The sequence below is a fragment of the Artemia franciscana genome, chromosome 13, assembly GCF_032884065.1.
Source record: "Artemia franciscana chromosome 13, ASM3288406v1, whole genome shotgun sequence".
NCBI lineage: Eukaryota > Metazoa > Arthropoda > Branchiopoda > Anostraca > Artemiidae > Artemia > Artemia franciscana.
In genome coordinates, this window is record NC_088875.1 from 30,521,767 (window position 1) to 30,549,105 (window position 27,339).

Consider the following 27,339-nt stretch of genomic DNA (forward strand, 5'->3'; position numbering starts at 1 on the left):
ACATAGGATACATGAACTCAAAGTGGAAATTGCTATTTACATCCAAGAAAATCAACATGAGGACGGAAATATTTTAAAAAATGACAATTTAATTATTAAACTGACCTGTTTGGTGGATATTTCAGGAAAATTAAGTTTTTGAGTAAATCAATGTGAAAGAATTAATAAAAAATGGAGGTATGGGAGGCAACTTTGGAAAAAAATTGTTTTACGTGTTTCCACTTATTTATGCGACCAAGATAACATAGAAGCAAACACAAGTCCATTTTTTTAATGCCTGGATGCTTTGTTAATTCATTTCTCAAATTATTTTGATGATCTTGATTTTTACAAAATATGCGTGAAAACAGAATCCATTTATAGGGGAAGAAGATGACGAATTTAGATTGATAAGTAATGAGAAATTCTTTTTGATTAAATTAGCCAGTGATAATTCTTTAAAACAGTATAGTCAGAATTTATCTCTAATTTAATTTGGGCTAGATATTAATAGCAAATATAATATTTCGTCAAATAAAGCTTTAAAAGCATTGACGTCGTCCGCAGCTGTTCTTTATACGAAACACGGTTTTCTGCATGAGCTGAAATGAAACCGATACATCGTGTTCGTTTGGTTGTAGAAAAGGAGGTCGTGCAGTCATCTCATCGAGACTTGACCAACTTTATGCTAATTATAGACAAGTACATTCATTTCATTAAAAGACAGCAATATAAAATTGTTATTTGTTTTCTTCTGTTTCTAAGATATTGTCTAAATAAATTTCGTGGTACTAAAATTTTCTAGTCTGTATAGTTACTATGGGAATTGTCCAAAATCTTAAATATATATATAAGAATCTATATATATATATATATATATATATATATATATATATATATATATATATATATATATATATATATATATATATATATATATATATATATATATATATTTTACAGTCCTACGCACAAGATGTACAAAGAGCGCATTTCCATTTTGGATGAAGAAAAACACAGCCTTTCGTTTTGAATACTTTTTAACGTGAATTCCAAGTAGATGGCGGCTTACTATTTACGCCCTTCTTTCACCCTTTAAACTCTCAATTTCGATCTTTGCTCACTCCAAGTCCTTTAAATATTTTCTTATAACATCTCTTTAAATATTTTCTTATCATAAAGAACAATGTGTCGTTTTGATATTTAATCTTCAGCTACCTATTTAACGGCTAGGGTTATTGTACCTCTGTCGATGTTCCTTCCAAAAAGCTTGATCTTCCTCTATTTAAATGATAAAAGGCAAGATTTTCACTTAGGTACCAGATACGCCCCACTACAAATAAGTTTAGTTCGGCTGAAATAATCCCCAAGCCGAAGAACCGTTCTTCAATGATAAGCTTGGTCTGGAAAAGTAGTCTTTGTCAGAATGTGGAGACTTGCAAACGATAGATTTAACTTTAATTCTTGGATTATATTATAATCATGCCGGGTTGGCACCTCTAAATAGTTAACCTTCAAAATTTATTTGCTAGTTTTTGTGTCACAAATTGACCGTTTGTTTCGTTACATTCTGCATTAAAAACGTATCCCTTTAAACCTTCTGTATTGTTTCTAAATACATTTGTTTTTGTAATGCAGCCCTTAATTACCATTCCTGTACACGAGGGGAGGGGGTAGCTGGAGATTACCTTTAAAATTAGTCCAAAGGGCACAACCTCGAGGAGAGACTATGCCGCGAAATACTTATTTCGAGTTTTCGATACTAAGGGAACCGTCTGATACAACCCTTTACACACCTAAATGGCAGCAATATACAAATACGAAGATTATCAACAAATGAAAATCAACAAAGTAAGCAAAATCAAAAGAATAAAGGATAATTATGAATTTTTGGAAGATCTTACCAATTGAAACTGAGTAAGGTATCGCTTCCACCATAGATACTTCTGTACTTTGGGACCAAAACCTGAGAGTAAGTAGTAACTGTACATAACAGTATGTACCATGGAGTTCAGCATTGCCACAAAAAAGGCTGAAATAAGAAAAGGATAATAGTTGATTGACGTTAAACCTATTAGAAATTAAGCTAAAGATGTAACAGTACAACTAAGAAAAAAAATCAAACAAAATCCCTTTTTCTATATATATCATACCCTGGAATTTTAAATAGTAAGCTGTATGAAAAATATGGTTCTGTCCCGCTTCCTAAAGCTATAAAGAGAAGATGGAGATACCTAGGACACGTTTAGGGATAAACACGTTCTATGAAGAAGAAAAAAAATAATGAAGAAACAGAAGGACAAATGAAACCAAAATGAGTTTCAGTCAGCGAATCAATATTCAATGGGAGAAAAGTATCCTCACTGTCGTTAGTCTTTTATTTCTTCAATTTTCTTTTTTGAAGTTCAACCATTTATGATTTCTCTCTATATTTCAGCGATTGGGTCAAAGCAAATCCCATGCCAAAGATACAGAGTTTTAGCTTTCTCATCGAATAACAGTCCTGGATGTGAAATAAGATTTCTAGATTATATTATTTTAAAAATTATAGTAAACGAAACAAACCAAATAAGGGAAGTTAGGTTTATCCTAATGAAATATACCAAAACATGATGATAATATAGTACTTTAGAAACAAAATTATGGAAACTACGACAAAGATTTTTGGAAAGCAGGCCGCGCAGAAAGCCTTATATTAAATACCTAACGTAACTTAATGCAATATAACCTAACCTAAATGCCCCCCGCCCTCCTTGCAGCAATGTGTGAATACATCTATAAGCCTTTCGTTTCTGTTTAACCACCCGAATGAGACAACAGATCTTCTCGGGCTTCTATTTGTGTTTTTGCTATTTTAGCTTTTCACTTTCATCCACTTATTCTTCTATCCTTTTTTCACTTACTTCTTTATTATTATAGTATAACTTGTTGATCAATTTAATTAATATGTATTTTTGTTTTTCTTTCGTGTGTGAACCCAATAAGACATTGAATTGGGTATAATCTAGTATGATCTAGAAATAAATAAGTAAATATGGGTTTTCTTTTCATAGAAACAAACAACTTGATTCAATTAAATTCATTCTTTATGATGGCACTTTCGCATTTTCGCCATAAGCAGAATCAAATTCTGGACCCTTTGACGGGACGCTGCAGCTAAAATCAGACTCCGAGTTCCGCATTACAAAACAAAGATAAATACTACAGTGCCAAAGGACCAATTAACTTAAATTTATTTATTGTTTTTAGCTTCTACATGAAATTTTTCACATTATAAAATTCTATCAGCTTAAGCTTAATTTTCTATTCGGTCGTTAATGATAGTGTAAACAAATAAGTTGGATAGGATAATTCCACTCTCACTAAAAGTGCTGAAGTGCTGATTAGGATAAAACTGAATTCATAAAACTGTTACTAAACAACAATGTATAGCATAGAATCCCCACCAAAGACGAAAAAAACTATGCTAAATGATAGAAGATCTTGCAGATTTTTGTTCCTAATGGAACAGGGTAATTTCGCTGTCAGGTCGTCAGTTTTTTATTGATCTTACGAAGTGTAGACAAAAGTAAAAGATTGCGTTTTAATCAGTTAATCCATATAGATATATTGAAAGTTCCATTTTTAAACTTGACTAGGTTTTACATAGAAACTTAAAATTCATTTTCTTTTCTTGATGCAAAAGATTTCCTATGTTCACGTATGTTTAAAGAACTTGATATTCTCCAAATCAATTCTCTTTCGCAATCAATTCTTGAGTACGAGTCTTACTGCTTTCTGTGATTTAAGTGCCTTGGATCCCAGAATAAACAAACAACTCAGTTCCCTTCAAATTAAATTACATCCGTACAGTACTTTCCCATCCTGTATGTATTCTTCGCAACAAATGAAACAATCATCTGTCTCCTGAAGTATTTCTATTGAAATAGTCCAAGGCTACCATCAAACTTCTGAACTAGGAAGGAGGGGTGCTAGAATTTTTCTGATGTGCGAACAAAGTCGAAAGTTTTTGCTTTAAATGAACTAGTGTCATTTTGAAAATGAAAATTTCACAATTTACGTCTGTTACGTTCTATATACATTCAGACAAGAGGGTTACTTTTCTTGGGCGGAGGGGGGGTAGAGGCATATTCCATGCCTCTACTGGGGAATGGAATAACTTCTTTTTTTTAGTTTATAAATAATAGCTTTCGGAATAAAATGATATCCTAAGTTGGGGGGAAAAACGTGCCCAAATTCTAGTGCTAAAAATACTGGCTAAAGACAGTAATTTTTAATTTTTGCAAAAAGGCTAAATTCAATATTGTTTTTTCCCAGTTAATCAGGTTGAAGCAAATCTTAAAAGTAGAACTTCGACTAGATTTGATTTTAACTGGAAATTGACAAGAGACTTCTAACTTCAGAGTTCCATGTCCAGAAAACTCGGGACTCCGAAACCGTACCCAAAGCACTCTTGGATTCAAGAATCCATATTCCAGGTCCTATGGTCTAGGGCCAAGAGTCCCTTAATCCTAGGAATGGAACAACAGAGTAATGAAGGTGTACATTTGAAGTCCTAAGGTCGGGAACACCTTGCCAGCACAAACCCAAAAACTCAAAGGTGATAGTTCTTTTGGACCAGCTGCAATAGCAACAGAATTACAGAACATATTTCCTAACAGAGAATACTCGTAAAACTCCTTCAGAAAAACATAGTGTTTCAGATGAAAATAAAAACAAAAAAAAAAAAAAAAAAAACCAAAAAAAAACGAGCAAACAAAAAACGCCAGAAAAGAATAATCTGGTACTATTCCAGTCATGAAGCAATTTTAGCAGTTAACCAAAATCACCCTATGAGATAAAAATTTTTATAGACAAAACTCAAAATATCAATATTAACTATTTTATTTCTGATTTCTGACAAATGTGAAATTCACAAAATCTGGCTTTCGGCAGAGCGTATGTAGAACAGAGCAACTATTATGACTGCTGGGAGGATTGAGAGCTCTCCTGCATTGGGAGGGGTGCTTTTGAAACAACTGGATACCAGTACAGCTAGATACGTTCCCGATTTTTCTACGTCCTGCAGAGACACATATTGTGAGACCCATGACCTTTTCATTTTCAGCAGCCCAATTCTACTATAGAGGTTCCGTTATACATAGGTATTCATTGGCTTACAGAACTTACACTAAGGAGTAGTCACCAGATAGGGAGAGATAAAAACAAAGGAGAGGAGGAAACTAAAATTTTCAACAATTCACATGCAACTATTTTCTATGACTTAAAAAAATATTAATAAAAGTAAAAAGGAAGAAACTAGCACGAATAACTTACATTGACCACCGGGCGCATATTTCATTCCCATCCACCAATTAAATATCATTGTACAATGGTGATATACATGTAGGAATGTCACTTGACTTTGTTTCTTTCTGAGGATAAAAAACACCTAAAAATAAAAAGCAATCGTAAGTTTAGTAACCTATTATTAACGTTATATGTATGCTGTCAATAGAAATTAACATATACGGGTATGTATATATACATATATACTATCTTTATAAGTGAGCAATAATTGTGAATGTACGTGTGTATTTTTTCTTGAAAACGGCTCAATATTTTTTCGGGAAAATTGATAACCTGATATACTCTGGCCTAAAAAACGATTTAGATCAAAAGTTTGAGAAAAATTCGTTTGTGGAAAAATATTTATTTGAATGACGTCATTCACATTTGCCAAACTTATATGGAAATATTGAAGATTTTCATGTATGGAACCCTACACACAGCGTTATCATAATTTCTGGCTAATAAGAAAATTCTTGGAGAAGCATATCAGATATTATTTCTGAAAAAGTGCCGTTGACACAAGCGCACAGTAAACCTACCATTTCTGAGACTATTTGGTGTTGCTAGTCGCTCGTATCCAGCAAGAAATTTCAAGAAGATTTAACATTTTCCAGAAACAATATATGCCTATTTTCTCGACGAAACCATTCAATTGGTACAAGAATAGCCCAACACATGGCGTTATAACAATTTCCGGGCGATAAGGATATTCCTTATATGGATTCTAAAATATAATTGAAAGAGATCTCTTTTAGTCTAACGGTATCGAGCCGTTGATTATCGATAATCAATAATTGGTAATTTGAGATGCTAGCTGGACAGACATATTCTTTTCATGCTTAATGAAACCTGTTCCGATCTCCGAAAATTTCAATGACTACAACCAGTCAGGTATCATTTTTGTAATGTAAAGCTCTTGACCACATCGGTTTTCCATTAACGGGGCTTGCGCAAGAGCTTGGAATCCCACATTCCCACCTAGGGCCCCATGCTTCTCCATGACCCCAAGGACCCCCCCCAACTCCCCTACCCCAATTTTTTAACAGAATTTTTTGAACTTCTTCTAGCTAGCTAGCTGATCAACTAGCTGAATGTGTAGTACTCAAAAGTGCCTTAATTAAATTTTAATATTTTGTCAGCAGCTAAGATAAGACACCTGGAATTACCAACTAGTCGAGTTTGATGTAGTAAAAAGTGCTTTCATTATTTCTTTTTAGTACTCAGCCAGCAATACTCGGATTTCATCAGTTAGCTGAGTTTGTTGTACTCAAAAGTGCTTCCATTAAATTTTTGTTACTCAGTCACCAACTAGAACAGTTAGAATTTACCAACTAGCTGAGTTTGTTGTTCTCAAAATTGTTTTTATTAATTTTCTTTCACCAAGTCGATAATTAAAACAATCGGAATTTGCCAACTAGTGAATTTATTGTCCTCTAAAGTGCTTTTACTAAATTCTTCGTATTCTACCTGCAAGTAAAACACACGGAATCTATCAAGTTGCTGAGTTTGTTGTATTAAAAAGTGGTTTTATTACATTTTCGGTACTTGGCCTGCAAGTAAAACACACGAAATTTATCACGTGGTTTAGTTTGTTGTACTAAAAAAAGATATTCAGTAAGCAACTAAAACACTCAAAATTTACCAACTAGCCGACTTTGTTGTACTAAGGTATATGAAATCTATCAACTAGATGAGTTTCTGGTACTCAAAAGTGATTTTGTTAAATTTCTGATAACCCAGTTAGCAACCAAAACACCCAGAATTTGCAAACTAACTGAGTTTCTTGAACTCAAAAGTGCTTTCACTAAATTTTTGTTATCCAGCCAGCAACTAAAACACTCGGAATTTACCAACTAGCTGAGTTTATTGTACTCTAAAGTGCTTTTACTAAATTTTTATGAAAAACCTTTTCACACATCTCTGACCATTAAAAAGGTCATCAGTAACGAAATTTGGCATAAATTGATAAACGGGAGCTCTTTCTGAATGATGATGAATTCTTGTATGACAAATTTCTTTTGTACGAATCTTCTCGGTCATTTGTCAAGGAATGTGAAGAATTTCTGTAGGGAAGGGGCTGATTTTCATTGTGATCCCTGTCCAGTATAGTGTACCTCCTTTTCCAAAACGATCCTAGTGATTTTAAGCTTTCGTGGGACGGCAAGGGCGCCCTTTCTTCCGCTAGTTTCTTACTACCAATCTAAAATTGTTTTTCTCCACTCTACTTGACTTCATTTCATTCAACATTTTTCTCCTCACCTCTTCCGGATTCACCTCATCTATTCTAATGTCCATATGTTCTAAATTGATTGCGTTACACTCAAAAGAATTGGTAAAATCATGGTAATGGCCTTTACAGATGATACAATAGAAGTAAACAGATATTTCTATTTCAATATTTTCATCCATCATAGGTTAATTTGAAACTAGTTGTGTGATTGCTTCTGGTAACAGGTCTAAAAATTAGATAACGTTAATCTTAAAGATGTTTATTGCTTGAAGTTAACTATTACACATCCATAAAACCGGATTCTATGATATACCGTATTCTTTACAGGGTCGGATGCACATATCACGATCAGGTACGTCCCTTGGTGCCTTGGAGCGAAGAACTTGGCCTCATCTCCAGGAAAAGGATAATCTACTTCAATTTTAGGGCATTTAAACTCTAGTAAGTTGAAAGGGGGAATTGTAGGGTCAAAGTTTTGGATCAAAGTTTATCTGTAGACACATTACCCTTTACATACAACACTTCAACCTCGAGAAAACTACACATTTCTCTGACTTCTCCCTGAACAGTACTCAGTTCTTTACCATTTTTATTTTACGGTGTAATCAATTGGTCATAAAATCCCAGTCGATTCAAATATCGTAATGTAGTACTCTACAAGCTTTTATCAAAGTCAAGCATATTATAGTTCACTTTCCGCTGATAACAGTCAATATCTTCATGTTCTTTAGCCAATATCAAAAGTGCATATCCAAACATAACGCCATAAGAAGACGATTTCAAGCCGATAAATCTAGTATCCATCTTCCGAACATTACTGAGAAACTGACTGATCTACACAAAAAGCTCTCAGAAACGGCGTATCGGCGTTTGTCGCCTCACCACGGTCTGATCCGTTTGTATGATTAATGTCTATTGTTGACTCTCGTTTTTTTTTTTGTTTTTTTTTTATCACTTTTTTTTTATTTGTTTTCCGTTTTTCTTCAAGTTTTTACTCCACTATTTATCTTTTTGATGTAAGTGGGTTAGAAATAAATATTATTATATATTATAGTATCATATACTCCAATCATGTGTTTCTCCTTCCAATGTACAAAAAATACTGATTGAAAACATACAACAAACTAAGTACTGTTTTCCGTTTTTCTTCAAGTTTTTACTCCACTATTTATCTTTTTGATGTAAGTGGGTTAGAAATAAATATTATTATATATTATAGTATCATATACTCCAATCATGTGTTTCTCCTTTCAATGTACAAAAAATACTGATTGAAAACATACAACAAACTAAGTACTGTTGATGATCAGCCACAAAGTACCACTGAAGGAGCCATATAGAAAAAAAAACATCCCAAGCAAATATCATGTTCTCCAATGATTTCATAATTATACCCGTCAAATTTCTCATCCAGAGCCAAATTTGACATGCAATCTCTTCTCTAGAAAAAAAACTCAGAACATTTTTTGGTACCCAGAAAGCAACTAATACTTTCAGAATTTATCAGGTACCTGACTTTACTACAGTCAAACGTTTTGTCAAGTTTCTTTTCCTATATCTCTGGCTTTTTAATAAACATCCTAAACGTTCGATTTTCTAGCGTACCCTAAAATTAATGGAGATATTAACTAGTAATACGTAAAATATTTCTATTGTAATAGTGGTATGTAGAAATATCATCATAAAAAATGAATGCTTTGTATTTATTCCATAAAATACTTCATTGTGTTTTCTCTGGACATGTCACTCATTCTACTTCTGAGTCATATTATGGATTATGGAGTTTATTATGGGTTCAGCTCAAACTTCGTAACTATTTTAATCATTGGTGTTATTGGGCTCATTGACTGTATCTGTTGGTAAATCAACGATGATGGTATTTGTTTGTTGGTGCTTTGTTTTTCACCAATTCATCTCTATAGCCCCGTTGTTATCTCCCGTATCTCATATCTTCCATCATGAGGGTTGAGTCTCTTCAATACTCCAAATAAATTTGATTTCTCACTATCATAACAATGCATGTATACATTTCCAATGATATACCCACTATTGCTTGCTTCATAATTCAAATATTTATCTTTGTCAGCAATCAACGCAACGATAACTTTATCATGTGCACAAAATTACCTCGAATATCTTCACTTTTTTTTAATATGATGTAAGCGTTTATCCTTCCAGTGTACCATAAATATTGACCAAACATAAAATAAACCATCCACTGTCAATGTCCGACCACAGAGTGCTATGGGGGCCCCTTATAAAAAGATCCAAGTTCAAAAATTATGTTTCAAAAAACATCGGGGGGAGTATTGACGGGGTGGTCATTGGGGCCCTGGATAGAATGTGGGGACCCAAAGGCATGCACAAGCCCTGTAATGGAAAACCGATGTGCTCAGGACCATTGAATTACAAAAATTATACCTGACCAGTTGTAGTCATTACAATTTTTAGATATCAAAATAAGTTTCATTAACCATCAAAAGAATATGTTTGTCCAGCAAGCATCCCAAATTATCGATTATTGATTATCGATAATCAATAATCGGCTCGATAGCATTAGAGTACAAAAAGATTTCTTTCAATTATATTTTAGAATCCATATCTATACTCCGTTTATTAGGACCATGTCACTTCAAGCTCACTTCAATTATTAAACAAAATACTTAGCAAACAAAAGAATTTCGTTATCGCCCAAAAATTGTGATAAAGCCTTTTTTCAGGGCTGCACTTATACCAATTAAATCGTTTCTTCAAGAAAATAGGCATAAATTGCTTCCAGAAAAAGTTAAATCTTCAAGAAGTTTTTAGCTGGATGTGAGGGACTAGCAACTCCAAATAGTCGTAGGAATTGTGGGTGTACTGTGCGATTCTATCAATGGCATTGTTTCAGAAATAATATCTGATATGCATTTCCAAGAATTTTCTTATCAGCCGGAAGCTACGATAACGCTATGTGGGTTCTTGCTGTACCTGTTGAATAGTTCCGTCGAAAAAATTTGTATATATTGTTTCCTTCCTACAAGTTTTTAGCTGGATACGAAGTACTAGCAACTCCAATAGCACATTGGGATGTGTGCGTGCTTGGACTAATAGGATACCTGTGTGCTCGGAATGATGGGACACCTGGCCACTCGAATGATGGGATACCTCACAGCCCGTACTGCATACTAGCTTACTAGTCATGTTCCCAAAACATGCAGGGATCGGCCCACTAGTATGTTCAATCAGCTTATGTTTTTAAAGTTACTTAACCTATTTTAAACTCCTTCCCGAACTTTGGGTTGAATTTTTGACCACTGGAATTCCTTATATAGAGGCTACCTTCTATTGGAATCTAAGTTCAATCAAGACAAAAAAGTATCAAACCTTAAAACTCTTAAGGTCTATGCCCCCAACACCAAAATCCAATTATCTAATTTCTCCGTGTTTGCCTGTTATTTATTCTTGACTTTTTTTTCGAATTTGTGCTGTGTCATTCTCCAAAATTGCCCCCCCCCATCTCTCCCACAAATATAGTCCTGCATAAGTGCATACAAACACTTACATAGTCTTAATTTTGATTTAATAAACTGAAAGAGGGTTTTAAGTATTACACTTAATTTATTTTTCACTAGGCTAAGCGTCTTACTCATGTGTTGGCCATTTTGACGATAGAATTGGACTTTTGTTGCAGAAACAATTAGACTGCGTCTTTCAAATACGGCAACGACGATGCGTTGAAATTAAAAAAAAAGATATAAAAGTCAATTAATGACTTTTTCCTTGGATGGTTAAGATAGAGTTTCGTATTACCTGTAACGTAAACTGATTTTTTGTTTGTTTGTTTTTTTATATATATGGTAACTCCAGATAGTCGTAATTACCTTTTTCTAATCATATCTTTCATGGACCAGTAAAGAATCGAGCTAAATAATTGATTGTCAGTAACTCTTAATCAGACACTAACCTTAACCACTGGAAACTATACTATGACGTTGAACAACAAGTAATTGAAGCCTGAAGTAAAGCGGGTATTTTATTTCACTATACAAGTAGGTTTCATTAAAATGGAAATGAATTTTACATCTAGTTTTGGAAATTCTATCCTATTTTGTTTCACTACTGGGGGATCGAGTTGAAATTTTCTATGTCTGTTAGGAGGGGGGGGTTAAATTTTAGTTTGGAGGGACAAATGCAAAATGTTCTTCTCTGGTCCTCCCAAAAGATATCAGACTACGTTCTTTCTTCTGTTTTTTTTATGCCCACCGTCCCACAGTCTCTACTGCTAGCTTAGTTATAATTAATAATCATACAACTAACTCAATTTTCGATTTGCAAAGATCGAAATCTCACAGAAGCAGAACATTGGGAATGTTCTAAAAGCTTATATTTGCACGAAGGAAGCCGAAGTTCTAACGTCAGTAAAATGAATAACGACACTCTGTCACGCAGAGTAATTTTCTAGGGAAATCATTGATACGATGCTATATTAATTTAAATACGAAATTATTGTTCTTTTCTTTAGTAATATTTTGTAGTAGATTTGGTTCAACTTAAATTACTTGTTACCAAAGACCGGCAGCTTGCCGATACCCTCGTCAGAAAATCTTGCGAGTGAGAATAGAAACCCTGTTTTGTTGTATATTGCCCCCTTCACCGCTTAGTGCGCATCGAGCTTTGATAGGGAGACATTCATATTTTTAAATGTGAGGAGAGAAAAAAAAAGCACGGATCTAACAATATGTGACACCAACCCGATTCATCCAGTCTAACGCAAAAATAAATTGGTTGGAGCCTTTAGGGATAAAATTAAGACTTGGGTATAAATGAGGTGGGGAGTGGATATATATATGTGAGAATGTTTCCTCCTTTGGTTTTTTCTTCTATCCCATAGCGTGAGGTAATCTCTGAATAGTACACAATGTACCCTTATCTAGTTATTTAATAGATTTATTCATCTCTCAGTACAGTAGAAGGACTTCTGGTGCATCCCACGATTAAACACAAAACCAGACTACCTGTCTTTTGAAGGAGGCAAAGAAAGAAAATAAATAATGAGTTGATACCAGGATGATTGCTACCCAATTATCAACGTACGTTTTAAAAAAATTTGGCAGAAAGCTATCAAATTACTATGGAAGCATGACCTTGCATGATGGATAAAAAAGTAATTAATGAATATAAAATAGAAGTTCAGATCTAAAATAATCGAATTCAGAAATTAAAAAAAAAACTTCCTTTCTATATGTTCTGGTGACATAGCAAGCATTCAGCAGACCACACAGGGTGGGCAATAACCAGAAAGTATACTTCCTTGGGATTTTAGGCTTTTTAGTGATGTCGAAACACACAAACATGACGATTAAAAAAAGCCATGAGTTGTCTCTGATGTGGTTTATTCTTTGGTTGGGTTGTTGTTAAACACAAGTATACTACAAAAGCGGAAAATTTAAATAGCAAGAAATGGGTTTGAAAAGCTCGTATCAACACTAATATTTTCCCACATATTGCCTACTAATGCTACTTCCTTTTATTTCTTGCCAGACTCATCTTACAGATAGGAAAACTGCTGTTCTGAGCTACCATCTTTCTAAGTTCAAAAACATTATGCCATAAATATTTACTCTGATTGGTCAATCATACATTTTACGCTTTAAAGCTGAACATAATTCAAGGGATTCACGTAAAATTTTGATTTTATCCACAAGGGTGACTACATGTGGTCCAGGCAAGATGAAAAGAAAATTAGCCAAAAAAAAAACGTGAATGTCATATTTATTTAGACATTAAATTTTTTTTTTTTATGTAACTGACTATGCTGTTCTGGCGAGATCATAATTACACGGGTTTCCCACGCAATTATTTCGAGCTGATGACAGTCGCAACTCTATCAATATATCGTTCATCAATGAAAAAAAAGTTGATCTTTCATATACAGTTATTTTTAATTGTCTGTTAGGCAGGCTAGCAGAAAAGGGCAATTAATTTGGTCTACAGACAGGGCGGTCAAACCGCCGCTGTCACTGATTCTATAAATCTGTGAAAATATAGGCAAAAGAGGGAAATGTATTTTCTTTTAATGGGTTTAGAATGTTCAAGATTTAGTTGCGCAATTTTCACTAAGCTAGACGTGTTGAAATTTCCTGTAGCGCAGATGTTACATAACTGCAGAAAATGCAGAGATAATTCTAAATGGCTCAACACATAAAAGTGGTTATCTTAAGACTAAAGTACATGAAAGCAATTTGTAATATTTTTTATTTACATTAGAAAATGATTTCATATTTTCATAAATTTTAAATGTGCACAATATCCGAATCAGACCGATTGGTTATATATTTCTTGCTTCTGACATTCATAGACGCGAACACTAATAATTATACACATTCTAAGGGGCATCGACGAGAGGAACTCCTCTATAAGGTTGATTAAAAGGACCACAATCGTGGAAAATAAATAAAAGCATCACTTGCAAATTTTTTTTTTTTTTTGTATTTTGAACTACCCTCCCTGTTTTTGGGAGAGGTATAGAAATACTTACATAGTGGGACGATATGGAAATTTTCTACTGAGAGCGCTCCGACGGACGTCCACTCGAAACCTTGGTGGCCTAAACTTTGCTTTTTCTTCTTCTTTTATCTATGCTCCTATATATTCTTGTATTCCTACATCTTCCACCCTTTCAAAGGATTGTACCAATATGCAACTAATTGAAGTTTTTGTGGCTATGAGGGAGTCAAGGAGTTGATCAACTTGACTCCTCAATAAAAAATATGTGCTTAGAAATGACAGACAATGAGTATTGTTCGGTAATTTAATTGAATTACTATTACTTGGAGGTGGGTTCTATTGGCGTTCATGAACCACTTATTCATATTGGAACCATTTTTGCTAACAATTAAATCTGACTAAATCTGAAAAGAAATTATCGTTTTCATTAATCGTTTCATCGGTGCCACAAGTTGCAACATGCAAGCATTTTTAGGGTTAAAAAGACCAGCTTATTCATCCCCGATGATTTTCTTAAGGCTTTCAAGACACGGAAAAAAAAATCTATTAAAAGTTTCATTTCCAACTCCCCCTGCAAGCGAGAAAATGGTATTGTGTAAAAAGTGGACAACCCTTAATATTTTAAAAACCAAAAACGGGTCGAACCTGTCGACCCAAAATACTAGCCTATAAAAGTTAGGAAGTTATCTCCGTCTAGAAAAATAAACACACGAGGCCTTCTGAATTATGCTGTTTTCGTAATTTGTAATTTTATTTCAGAAGGTCATAACGACATTAACATAAAATGAAAAGAATACGGCTACATAGAGGAAATACTAGAAAATAATGTAGACAAGAATAAAAAGAACACATACCGTATCCAACAGATCGATATATTTGGAAAAATAAAACCACCAACAAGCTCTGGCCATCTAAAATAAGACAAATAAATAATAATTAGCAAAGGGAAACACAGAACACGATTAACATAAATAGCTCTACCGCAAGTTTGTAAACTATGGTAACATTAGAGGCTAAAACAATTTATTTTTATAACAGTGACAGGAAATCAACCTTTTGTTTTAACATATGCTTTATATGTCCTACTTCTGCCCACTGGCCCATTTGAGAGTAAAATTGGTATTTTTTGCCTAATGGTAGATAATCTAATAGGTAAAATAGCTGCAATACAATAATTCGACGGTGCTAAGGCACCCACATACATTCTCCAAGGCCGTGATTAAGTAAACTGATGGAACTTGAAAATTCCATGTTAAAATTGAAAATTTATCATTAAAAAGTACTCAAGTATTCGTTGGCGGAAGATTCTACTTTTAACATCAGGCCGTAGCTTCTTAAAGATGCTGCAAAATGTTTGCTAGGATTTTGCTCTATTTCCTCATCTCTTTATCACCACTGTACTCAATGAAGGATATTGCTTTTAGAACAGAATCGGTACTATCATGAGCAGAAGAAAATAACCAGTAAGATGACTGCAATAATTTTTCTATGTATTTTCCTGTTTTCGAACAGTCCCATAGAATATTTTCAGCTACCTGAAATTTTTACAAGATTTTGCCAGAAAGAATCGTTTCAGATCGCCCTAGAGCTGGTATAATTAACCTGATATTTCCGCCAATGAATAAGTGCTATTTGAAGGGTTTTTGACAATCGGCGGTCTCTAGAGAATTGAGAGACAGAAGGCTACCCTAACTTCAATTTTGGAGCTCAATGTTTTCAAGTTCACTTAACCCTTTGATGCCTGAAGGTTCCCTCAGGAACCATGAACTTTTTAATTTATTTTAATCCTGACCGTTTGACCTATTAACGTCAATCCGTTTGCCATTGTCTCAATCTGATCTACCTAGACAGGTTTGTATTTTTCTTAGTCCGTAATCTGTCACCCTTGTGTGAGGTAATGAAGTTTGAACCTATGCCCTCTAGCCTTGCTTGTTTTTCCTGAAAGGTGAGAATACTTTTTTGTGAATAACTTTATTGTTTATTGTGCTAGAGTTTTCATTCCAAAAGTTTTAGAGCTCGACCATGTTCTGTGGCTTCAAGGAACCATCCGGCATGCATAGCTCCGAATTGTATCACTCGGAAGAGCCATCTAGACAAGAACTGGTGGAGTTGCCGTCGTCAATAACAATGTAGGGGAGACCGGGGTTGACCCGGACGCGATTTTTTGAAACGGCATATCTTCTAAGCCATTGACTTTTATCCGTTAGGACTACCTTCGAGATTTTTTTCAGATTTTTCTACAAAAAGCAAAAATTTTTTTTATTTTTTTTCATTTTTTTGAAATGTCCGAAACAACCCCTACCCACGGGGTTGGATCGGACGGCCCCAGTATTGGTTCATCTTGTCGTCGACCAAGAAATGAGTGGCAAGACACCCCTGGAATTTGTCAGGCTGTTTTTTGACCAAGGCGTGGTCAACCATATACGTGACCAAACGAAAATTTACGCTCTTCAAAAAGATGCCAAAGAATTTGGAGTTTCATCTGCCGAGGTGGAATGCTTCTTAGGGATCCTTGCATTCACAGGAATAGTGAAAATGCCGTCATACCGCAGTTACTGGTCAAACGAAACGCGCTACCCTGTAATAGCTGATGCCAAGTCGCGTGACAGATTCGAGCAGATCAAAAAGTATCTTCATTTCAACGACAATCTTACCCAGAAACCACGAGGAGACCCTGGGCACGACAAGATCCACAAAGTTCGTCCTCTGATAGAGATGATCAGAGATAACTTTATGAAGATACCCCCAGAAGAACACCAGGCAGTAAACGAGCAAATTGTGCCGACAAAACAGAGGATTTCGTTGAAGCAGTACAATCCCAAGAAACCGCATAAGTGGGGTTATAAGTTCATCTCAAGGGCTGGGGAGAGTGGTTTCGTTTACGACTTTGAAATGTATACGGGTAAGGGATCGGTTGATGTCAGTGACCTGGGAGTTGGAGCTGATTTTGTCCTGCGGCTTGCAAGAGGAATACCCAAGCACAAAAATTACAAGCTATTCTTTGACAATTGGTTCTCCTCGATAGACTTGGCACAAACACTAAGTGATCAGGGCATACTTACACTGGCCACAGTGAGGGCAAACAGGTTGAAAGGCTGTGCTTTGGAATCCGACAGCAAATTGAAAGCCCGAGGAAGAGGCTCTTACGACTGGCGAGTGGAAACGCAGTCGAATGCCATTGTGGTGAAGTGGTATGACAATAAGCCAGTCCACTTGATTTCGACCTATGCCACCCTAGACCCAGAAGATGCGTGTAGGCGGTGGGATGGTAAACGAAAAGAGTATGCCGATGTCAAGCGACCATATTGTGTGAGGGAGTACAACCGCTTTATGGGTGGTGTAGATCTTGCCAACATGTTGCTGGAGCTTTACAGGATCGACTTCAAGTCACGGAGCAAATGGTACATGAGGATCTTCTTCTTCTTGTTTGACCTCTCCGTTGTGAATGGCTGGCTCTTATACCGCAGATGTCTTGGTGCTGGGCAGAAACCAATGAACCTGCTACAGTTCAAGACAGATGTGGCACGTGCACTTCTATCTGGTGCATCTTTGGCAACACCAAAGAGAGGTAGACCTCTCAGTGACGCAGATACCAACTCTCAGAAAAAAAGAGATTATACTTGTCGCCCCCCAGATTCGACAAGACTCGATGGACAGGGGCACTTCCCGGCTTGGATAGAGAGCAAACAGAGATGCAGAGTATGTGTACAAGCTCATTCCAAAGTGAAATGCGTAAAATGTGAAATGTCATTGTGTTTCACACCCAACAGGAATTGTTTTCTGACTTACCACACTATGTAGCCGATCATAGTGTTTTTGTGCCATGATTGCCGGATGGTTCCTGTGGGAACCATTTTTTTATTTCATCATCTTTATCAATACATTTTTTTCTTGCCATTTCTGTCGTGGAATAGGTCATAACGAAGCCTGGAAACGGCCGAAATATTTTTCCCATTCTTTTTTCATAATTCAGGCATCAAAGGGTTAATCACGGCCTTGCCAATTCTTCATTTCCTAATTTTCCTAGTACTTTACCGTGGAAAGGCAGTGTAACTATCGCCGGCAAAATACTTGTGCTATTTTTCAACAACGATGGACACATCTTCGTGACTAAATTATCCTGTGACCTTTCCTGATTTAGTTACTGTTAAAAAGATGTGAAGAGCTATGCCGAAGCTATTCCCAAGCAGATGCCACCCTGCAAAAGTCACATTGCATCCACATACAAAAAACTAGGATTTCAACTCTTAATTATTAGCTAATAGTTGGATCTAGCACCCCCTTTTGCCAGAAATGCCTATATAAAAATAATTTAGGATCAACTTTATTCTACACCCAATAGAGATTGAAGGCAACCTGGCTTCCCAATTACGACACTAGCTCTGAATATTCATCGACCTTTGATGAGATCACACCTTTTCTAAAAGACGTCTTGGCAAAAAATGATTAGGATTGCCATCCTTTTTCCCGCATTTTAAATTGGCAAAAACTAGCATGTCAAATGCCACTTCTGACTAAATCCAGTTGATATGCGACAAACCAATGTGTTTAAAGTCTTGATTACACAAACGTGTAGACCATTTCCGCCGCTATTCATTTCAAATCAGGTTATGATCCCCTCAAGCCAAAGCTGGGACTTCAATTCATTTTTCCAATCAGGCATTTTTGAGACTATACAGTTCCCGTAAATTTAACTGATGACAAGAATTTAAGAACCTTCTGCCCCAGGTAGGTTCAATGGGGTAATAATTTTCAGAACGTAGAATTAGGACGCTTCTACTTCTCATCTCGTTCATTTCAGAGCCGATGATCTCTTCCAATAAAATCACGATGAAAAGAATTTAGGGTCCCCCGATCTCCACATTCTGACCAGTTTTAGCTGAGATCCAATTGCCCCTTCCGCTAGATGTAATGATGATAAAAATTGAGGCACCCCTTTCTTTTTTACCTCATACAAAAGTACCAGACCCAACACTCCCCCCCTAAAAAAGGAATGACCCAAACACCCAACTAATTTCGACTAAGATCTGACAACTTAGTTTGTAGAATATTACGGAAGATATGCAGCCAAATATTTTACCTTCTGGCAATTCAGTTTACGTTAAGTGAAAAGTAGAAGACTTCCGAATAGGCCGGGATAAAATAATAAGAAAATATTTTAAGGAAGTAAGAGTCATTGTAGCAGCAATGAGTGAAGTTCCGAAGAAGAGAAACACGCGCAACTACGTGGTCCTCAGTCGGCGAAATGATGTGGCGAGTTTTTAGTAGTAGCAGCATTATCTTATACCTTATATATATATATATATATATATATATATATATATATATATATATATATATATATATATATATATATATATATATATATATATATATATATATATATATATATATATATATATATATATATATATATATATACATATATATATATATATATATATATATATATATATATATATATATATATATATATATATATATATATATATATATATATATATATATATGTATATATATTTACTTATTTTTAATTGGATATCTTTGTCTCACGTTGACCTCATGTTATGCATTAAATATTCTGGAATATTGTCTGTAGGTCATGTAACCAGAATTAAAAGACAATGAAACAGACAACAAAAAAGTACATAATTAACATCGAAAAAAACAATTATGGACAACTACGCTCTGAAAATGGTAATAATGTAAATAAAAATAAGCATATAAAGATCCTTGAAAGTGTAAGACTTATCTCAGTGAACTGTAGCTTTTGGTAATAAGCACTATATTTGATTCGTTTAAAACACCTACATAAATTCTTAAAACTTTTTTATCTTGTGAATCAAAAGCAGCTCCTTTAATGGTCTAAGATCACTAAGAAGTTTAACGGCGATTCCCTTAAGATGCATGTGTTACAAATTTTCTTGAAAATGGAGGTGTTTTTTGCAATATACTGTTTTCTTCAAGATGAAGGTGATTGTTAAATAATAGGGGATGTTTTCTTTAAGATTTCTTTCATTCTTACGTTTAAAAGCCTATAAGGGGCAGGAAAACCCTCAGGGACCACTAGTCAAGATGCAAACGTATGCGTTACTTTATCTTTTCTTTGATTATTTGAAAATCTACAGATGTAGGGGGAAAACCTTCAGGAACCGCCAAATCAAAATACAAACATAGATACTACATCATAGTTTTTTCTTTGATTGTTAAATTTTTAAATCTCGCGAAAGCCAGGAAAAGCCTCTCGGGGCCCCCAATAAAGGAAACTCGGTTGATACGCAATGACGGCATACACGAGGGTGTTACAAGATGGCGGCGCACATGTGAGTGTTACATCATGGCAGCATACCCGTGAGTGTTACGCAATGGCGGCGCACTGGTGGACCCTTACTTAATGACGGTGATAATGTGAGATCTTACGTTGTGACGAAACACACGTGAGATATTATACATAATACTCTAAGATATTTTTGTCTTAAGAGTTTCATTTTTCTTTCAAGCCGTTTTCTTTTCTTCTTCAATGCGTTTTTTCTTCAAGATTTCATTTTCTTCAACGTCTTGCTTTTCCCAGGGGACGCAATTTTGTCCGCAAGACGCAAGATTTTGACCGCTACAGGAACTTTGCACTAGACAGCGGGACCAAAAAAGCCTTCATAATATTATGATCTGGAAAAATTTTCTAATACAAACGCTTCAAAAAATCTATGGATCGCGTGTTTCCTATGTCTGTAATAATTGATATGCGGGAGAAAAAATCGACTACTGGAAATTGGTTACATTGGACAAGCATTTGCTTATTAGTTTGTTACTTGTTTTCGAACATGACCGAAACATTGCTGACACGGACTTTTATTGCATATAAAAGTATTGTTCATAACAAACACTATAATATCATGAAATCACAGAAAAAAAAACAGTTAAAACTCAATTAGCAGAAAAACGAAACGTGAAAAAACCTGATATAGGATGAAATTTATGTAAAAAGAGCGTTGATTGAAGAGAGGCGAGCACCCTATCATTCGATTCCAGGGGGAATGGGGGGTTACAACTAGAGGTAAATTTGGGTAAAAAATACTAGAGGTAAACATTACGCTTTGTGCAGCACACACTTCATTACTTACAATGGTAATAATAAGAAAAAAATGTGAACTTCACAATTCGTTTTCTTACTAGTAAATAAAACATGCAATGGAACAAGAAATCTAAAAGACAGACGTTTTCGTACATTCAAGTTGTATTAATAAAAAAAATGTAAAATCACTAAATCACAGAAAATAGCAGTTAAAACTCAACAGACAGAAAAACAAAACGCAAAAAAGCTGATATAGGATAAAGTATAAGCAAAAACAGTTTGAATTGAAGAAAGGCGAGAACCCTAAAAACCAATTCCAGGGGGAGGGGGAAAGTTGTGATTAGAGGTAAATATAACCTCTATTAAAAGATGTATTTCTGAGGAGTTTTAATGAAAATGCTACGTTTCTTTGAGCCAAGACTATGCATATTCACGCCACCGTGATAAAATGTAGCTAGTTCGTGACATCCCTGTGATATATATTATCATTCCTAAAGCTATTTTCAGGCTGTTTAAGATATTTTCAGGAAGAAAATTATATTTTATTTCCAGTGGTTCGTGTTTTCGCAAGGCGCTCATTAGTGATACACCATGTTAATTCGCGCCACCATGGCATACTATGGCTGAACCGTGAAATCCCTATGATACATATTATCATTCCTAGGACATTCTCAGACATTTTTCTTGATAATCATTACGCTTTAAATCCGTTGCTTTGTGTTTTGCAAGCAAATCTCATTATCCCCTCGGTGTTTTCAGATTTTTAAATAAACTATATCTAATCCCCCCTCACTTCTGGCCCCAGTTACAGCAATTCAAGTTTCAATTCCGCTTCCCCCACTTACAGCAATTCCAGTTCCGATTCTATTGGCTCCAACCCGGGTTCCAGTCCTAGTCCCGATTCCATCAACTCCTCTTCCGTCATTTCCAGTTCTATCACTTCTGCACCCTCTTCCCAATTCCGGCAATTCTGCTCCAAGTTCCATCAATTCCACTCTCAGTCCAAGCTCCAGCAAATCTGATTCGGACAGTTCCTATTCCACCACTTCTACCCTCCCCCCCGACACTACAGTTCCGATTCCACCAATTCCACTCTAAATTCTCTGATTTAGTGTGTTTGACTCGGTGTGTATGTGTATTTGTGTCAGTCTATCATCGTGCATGTGTCAGACTGTGTGTGGGCCTGTTTGTCTCACTATGTATTTGTGTTTGTTTTTATCTCTCTGTCTTAACCGTGGTTTTGCCTCTGTATTTGCCTGTCTGCGGGTAAACTTTGAACAAAAATCCTACCATCACTCTCAGACTTCAGTGAAAACCCTGTTAACCTATCTCATACTCTAGTAGACCCCCCTATGAGCCTGGTAGCAATACCCTCGACTCTGAAAATTCCTTTTCTGGCTCTCTGACTTTGGAATAACATTCTAACCTTGAAGTTGTTAGCATACTCTAAAATAATTGAATCGTGACGATACAATAAAGCATTTTCATTGAAATAATTGAATTTTCACGGGCATGTGGAGCATTATAAAAAAAACTTGAATCCATGTGGAATATTATCAAAAAACTTGAATCAATCCCATAAAATACTTCATCTTGATGTCACATATTTCCATTTTGGGGTCATACATAACTTTTAACAGCCTCGCCATACATTTCATCGTTGATAATATCCGGTTCATGGACTTTATCTATTGGTAAACCCATGATGGTAGTAAAAACATTTGCTGGTGCTTTGTTTTTCATCAATTCATTTTTATATTCCTTGGTGATATTGTCTGTCAAAGTAGGCTTGTAGGTAGCACATAGATAAGATAAGCGTTGTGAATTTGGTGCTGTAGTAGGCTTGTCTTCTTTTGAAAGCTTAACCAAAAAGATGGCGACATAATTTATCAACGGCTAAAGTGTTATCACACGCATTAGCAAGAAGTAGGCCTTTTCATCAACTAAAACTTTCATGTTCGCATTCTCTTTTTGTGTTATCAACTCTGGAGATCTCACTCTCGCATATCTACCATCACCTATGCTGATTTTTTTGGTATTCCAAAGGAATTCGACGTATTACTGGCATGGCAACACTTGCACTTATTTCCGATAAGACCCCCTTTAATGCTTGTTTCTTAGTTCAAATTCATTTCTCATAGTCATCATTCAATGCTACGATAGCTATATTATGAACACACTTTCTTGAAATATTTCTCTTTACTTTTTAAAGTAAGATGTAAGTGTTTATCTCTCCAATGTACAAATAATACTGATTGAGAACCAACAATAAATTAGTTACAGTCGATGGCCAGCCATAGAGTACCACGGGGACAGCAGCATAAAAAATCCAGGAGTTGCCGGGCTCGGGGCGGAATCGGAACCGTGGACAAAAGTGGCGGAACAGGAACTAACGGATCCGGATTTGGTGGATCTAGGACTGGAACTGATGGAGCTTGAAGCGGGAACCTTGGAATACGGGGACGAAAGTGGCGGAACGGGAACTTACAGAACCGGAATCGATGAAATCAGGACTAGGGCTGGAACCAGGGATCGGAGCAAGCAGATTTGGAACTAAAATTGCTGTAATCAGGGCCAAAAGCGAGGGGGGATTGGATATAGGTTCTATTAAAATAAATATCAAACAATATCTTGGGTAAAATGAGATTGGCTAGTAAAAACGCAAAGCAATGGATTTAAAGCGAAATTTTTATCAAGAAAATGTCTGAGAATGTCTTAGGAATGATAATTTGAACCATAGCGATGTCAGAGGCCAGCCATAGTGTACCAAGGTGGCGTGAATTGACCCGACACGAGCCACTGGATTCGAAGCATAATTTTATCATGAAAATATCTAAAAATGCCATAGGTATGATAACATGTATCACAAGAACGTCATGGACCAGCCACATATTGTCACGGTAGCGTTAATATAAATAGTCTTGGCTCAAAGAAACGTGGCATTCTCATTAAACCTCCCAGAAACATCAATTAGTATGGCTTAAATTTACCCCTAGTAACAACCCTCCCCTAGAATTGGTTGCTATGGATTCCCGACTTTCTTTAATTCAAACTTTTATTGCTTATATTTTATCCTATATCACAATTTTCACGTTTCGTTTTTCCGTTTGTTGAGTTTTAACTGCTTTTTCTGAGATTTTGTAATTTTATAAAAAATTATTAATAAAACTTGTCGGAACAAAAAGTCTTCGTCTTTTAGATTTCTTGTTCCATTGCGTGTTTCATATACTAACAAGAAAACGTATTAAGAAGTTAAAAGTTTTTGTTCTTAGCATTATTGTAAGTAAAGAGCCTTATGCTGCATAAAGCGTAAAACTTAAGGCTCATTCAAAATATGATTTTGCTAATACCGAGATTTAAATAAATAGAATGTAGCAAGCAGATGCGTCTAATAGAGCAATAAACACGATAAATTTTCATTAAAAACTCTCAAAATATCCCTTAATATGGCTTAAATTTACCTCAATTAAAAACCCTCCCTTCTCCCCCTGGAGTTGGTTGCTAGGGCCCGCCTTTCTTTGATTCATGCTTTTTGCTTATATTTCATCCTGTATCAGCTTTTTCAAGTTTAGATTTTTCGTTTGATAATTTTTAACTACTTTTTTCTGTGATTTCCTAATTTTATAATGATTTTTTTCATTAGTAGAATTTTATGTACAAAGAATTCTGTGTCTTTTGTATCAATTGTTCTATTGCTTGTTTCAAATACTAGCGTGAAAACGAATTGTGCTGTTGACATTTTTTTTAGTATTAATATTGTAAGTGATGAGGCTTCTGCTGCATAAAGCGTAATACTTAAGGCTAATAAAAAATGTGATTTTACTAATACCAAAACTTAAATTAATACAATGCAGCATGCAATTGCGTCTAATAATGCAGTGAAAACGAAGCATATTCATCAAAGCTTATCAGAAATATCTCTTTACATGGCTAAAATTCACCTCTAACAACAACCACCCCCTAACCCTGGAATTGGATTCTAGGACCCCTACCTTTTTTTAACTCACGCTTTTTGCTTATATTTTTTCCTTCATCAGGACAGTATTTTTGTTAATAAAACTTGTATGTGCAAAAAAGTCTATGTCTTTTAGATTTCTTGTTCAAATCGGGTGTTTCATTTACTAGCGAGAAAACGTATAGTGAAGTTGACCCTTTTTCTTATTATTACTTTTGTTTTTCACTAACCTCTCAGAAATATCAATTTAGCTTAAATTTACCTTTAATAACAACCCTCTTCCCTCGCCCTGAATGGGGTTGATAGGGTTCCCACCTTTCTTTAATTCACCTTTTTGCTTATACTTTATCCTATATCAGCTTTTCATACGTTTTGTTCTTCCGTTTGTTGAGTTTTAACTGTTTTTTCTGTGATTTCATGATTTTCAATATTTCTTTTATAAATAAATTTTTATACACAATAGCTTGTGCCTTACATATCAATGTCAAGGTCGCATTGGAAAATTAATAACACTGTAACAAGCATGTGCACATCAAATGCACCAATTTTCAGTAATCTCCCCATAAGTCAATTATTCCAGACATATGAAACATGCGATCCGCAGATTTTTCAAAAATATCCACTAGAAAGTATTCTACGAATCATAATATTGAGAAGGCTTTCTTTGTCTAACTGTTTAGCGCAAAGTTGCATTGGGGTAAATGTCTCGATTCCTTAAGCGGACCAAAAACATTTGGAATATAAAGGTTTCCTGAGAGAAAAAAAAACTTGGAGAAAATGAAATTCTGAAGAAAAAATCTTTTAAAGTATTATGTAACATCCCACGTGCGCATCGTTACTACGTAACATCTGGTGTGTGCACCATCATTACGTAAGATCTCACATATGCACCTCCATTACGTAGTACTCACATGTGTGCCGCCATTACGTAACACTCCCGTGTGCACCACCATTACGTAACACCCACGTGTGTACCGAGCTCAGTTATAACCAGGGGTTTCCCATGGTCCCTGAACTCTAGCACGTCTTGAACAGATCTTAAAGAAAAACGTCTTGAAGAAAAACGTTTTGAAAACTTCTTGAAATGCCTTGAAGAAAAATGTCTTAAAAACATCTTGAAGTAAAATGTCTTAAAACGTCTTGAAGAAAACAGTCACATAAGTATTATGTAACACCCATGTTCCCACTGTTCTCAGTTACAACCGGGCGTTCCTACTTGGGGGGGGGGGCTGGGTTTTTTTTCCTGGCCCTCGAAGGTTTTTAAACATAACAATCAAAGAAAAACTATGATGCAACGTATATGTTTGTATCTTGGTTTGGCAAGAATAACGTCTTTAAATGTCCTGAAACGTCTTGAAGATATTTTTCTTTAACATATCTTGAAATCTCTTGAAGGAAAATGTCTTAAAAACATCTTGAGAAAATGTCTTAGAAAACGTCATGAAGAAAACAGTCACATAACTATTACGTAACGCCCACGTTTGCGCCCTTCTCAGTTACAACCGTGGATTCCTACTTGGGGAACCCTGGGTTTTTTTTCCTGGCCCTTGCAGGTTTTAAGCATAACAATGATTTAGCGAGTCCTTAAGGTTTCCCCCCTACATCCCTAGAGTTTTAAACAACCAAAGAAACTATTATGTAACGCGTACGTTTGCATATTGATTAGCAGTAATATCTCACTCGTACATCGTTATTACGTAACATCTGATGTGTGTACCGTCATTCCGTGAGATCCCACGTGTGCGACTCCATTACATAGCACTCATGTGTGTGCCGCCATTACGTAACACTCGCGTGTAAATTACCATTACGTAACACCCACATGTGTGCCGTGCTCAGTTATAACCAAGGGGTTTCCCACGGGCCCTGAACTCTAGCATGTCTTGAAGAAACTTTGAAGAAAAATGTTTTAAAAACGTCTTGAATAAAGAAGTCTTAAAAACGTCTTGAAATGTCTGAAACGTCTTGAAGAAAACAGTTACGTAAGTATTACGAAACACCCACGTTTGTGCCGTCCTCAATTATAACCGGGGTTCCTATTTGGGGGCTCCGAGCGTTTTTCCTTGCTCTCAGAGGTATTTAAACACAACAATCAAAGAAAAACTGTGAAGTATTGTCAATGTTTGCATCTAGGTTTGGCGCGTCCTGAGGGTTTTGACCCCTACGTCCCTAGCTTTTTAAACAATCAACAAAACGATTACGTAACAAGTACGTTTGCATCATGATCAGCGGCCATTGAAGGTTTTTCCTGGTCCTCGAAGGTTTTCAAACATAAGAACCAAA

At 35.5% G+C, this 27,339-nt stretch overlaps 1 protein-coding gene across 1 annotated transcript in view; it reads right to left on the reverse strand.

Annotated features, from left to right (window-relative positions):
- Positions 1–27,339, reverse strand: part of LOC136034790 (very long chain fatty acid elongase 7-like) — a 57,852-nt gene that overhangs the window by 4,746 nt on the left and 25,767 nt on the right. Inside the window, exons 4-6 of the mRNA XM_065716202.1 lie at positions 14,884–14,940; positions 5,296–5,410; positions 1,884–2,011 (exon numbers count right to left, since the gene is read on the reverse strand). Coding sequence (XP_065572274.1) covers positions 1,884–2,011; positions 5,296–5,410; positions 14,884–14,940 — 300 coding nt within the window. The remainder of the gene's footprint in view (positions 1–1,883; positions 2,012–5,295; positions 5,411–14,883; positions 14,941–27,339) is intronic.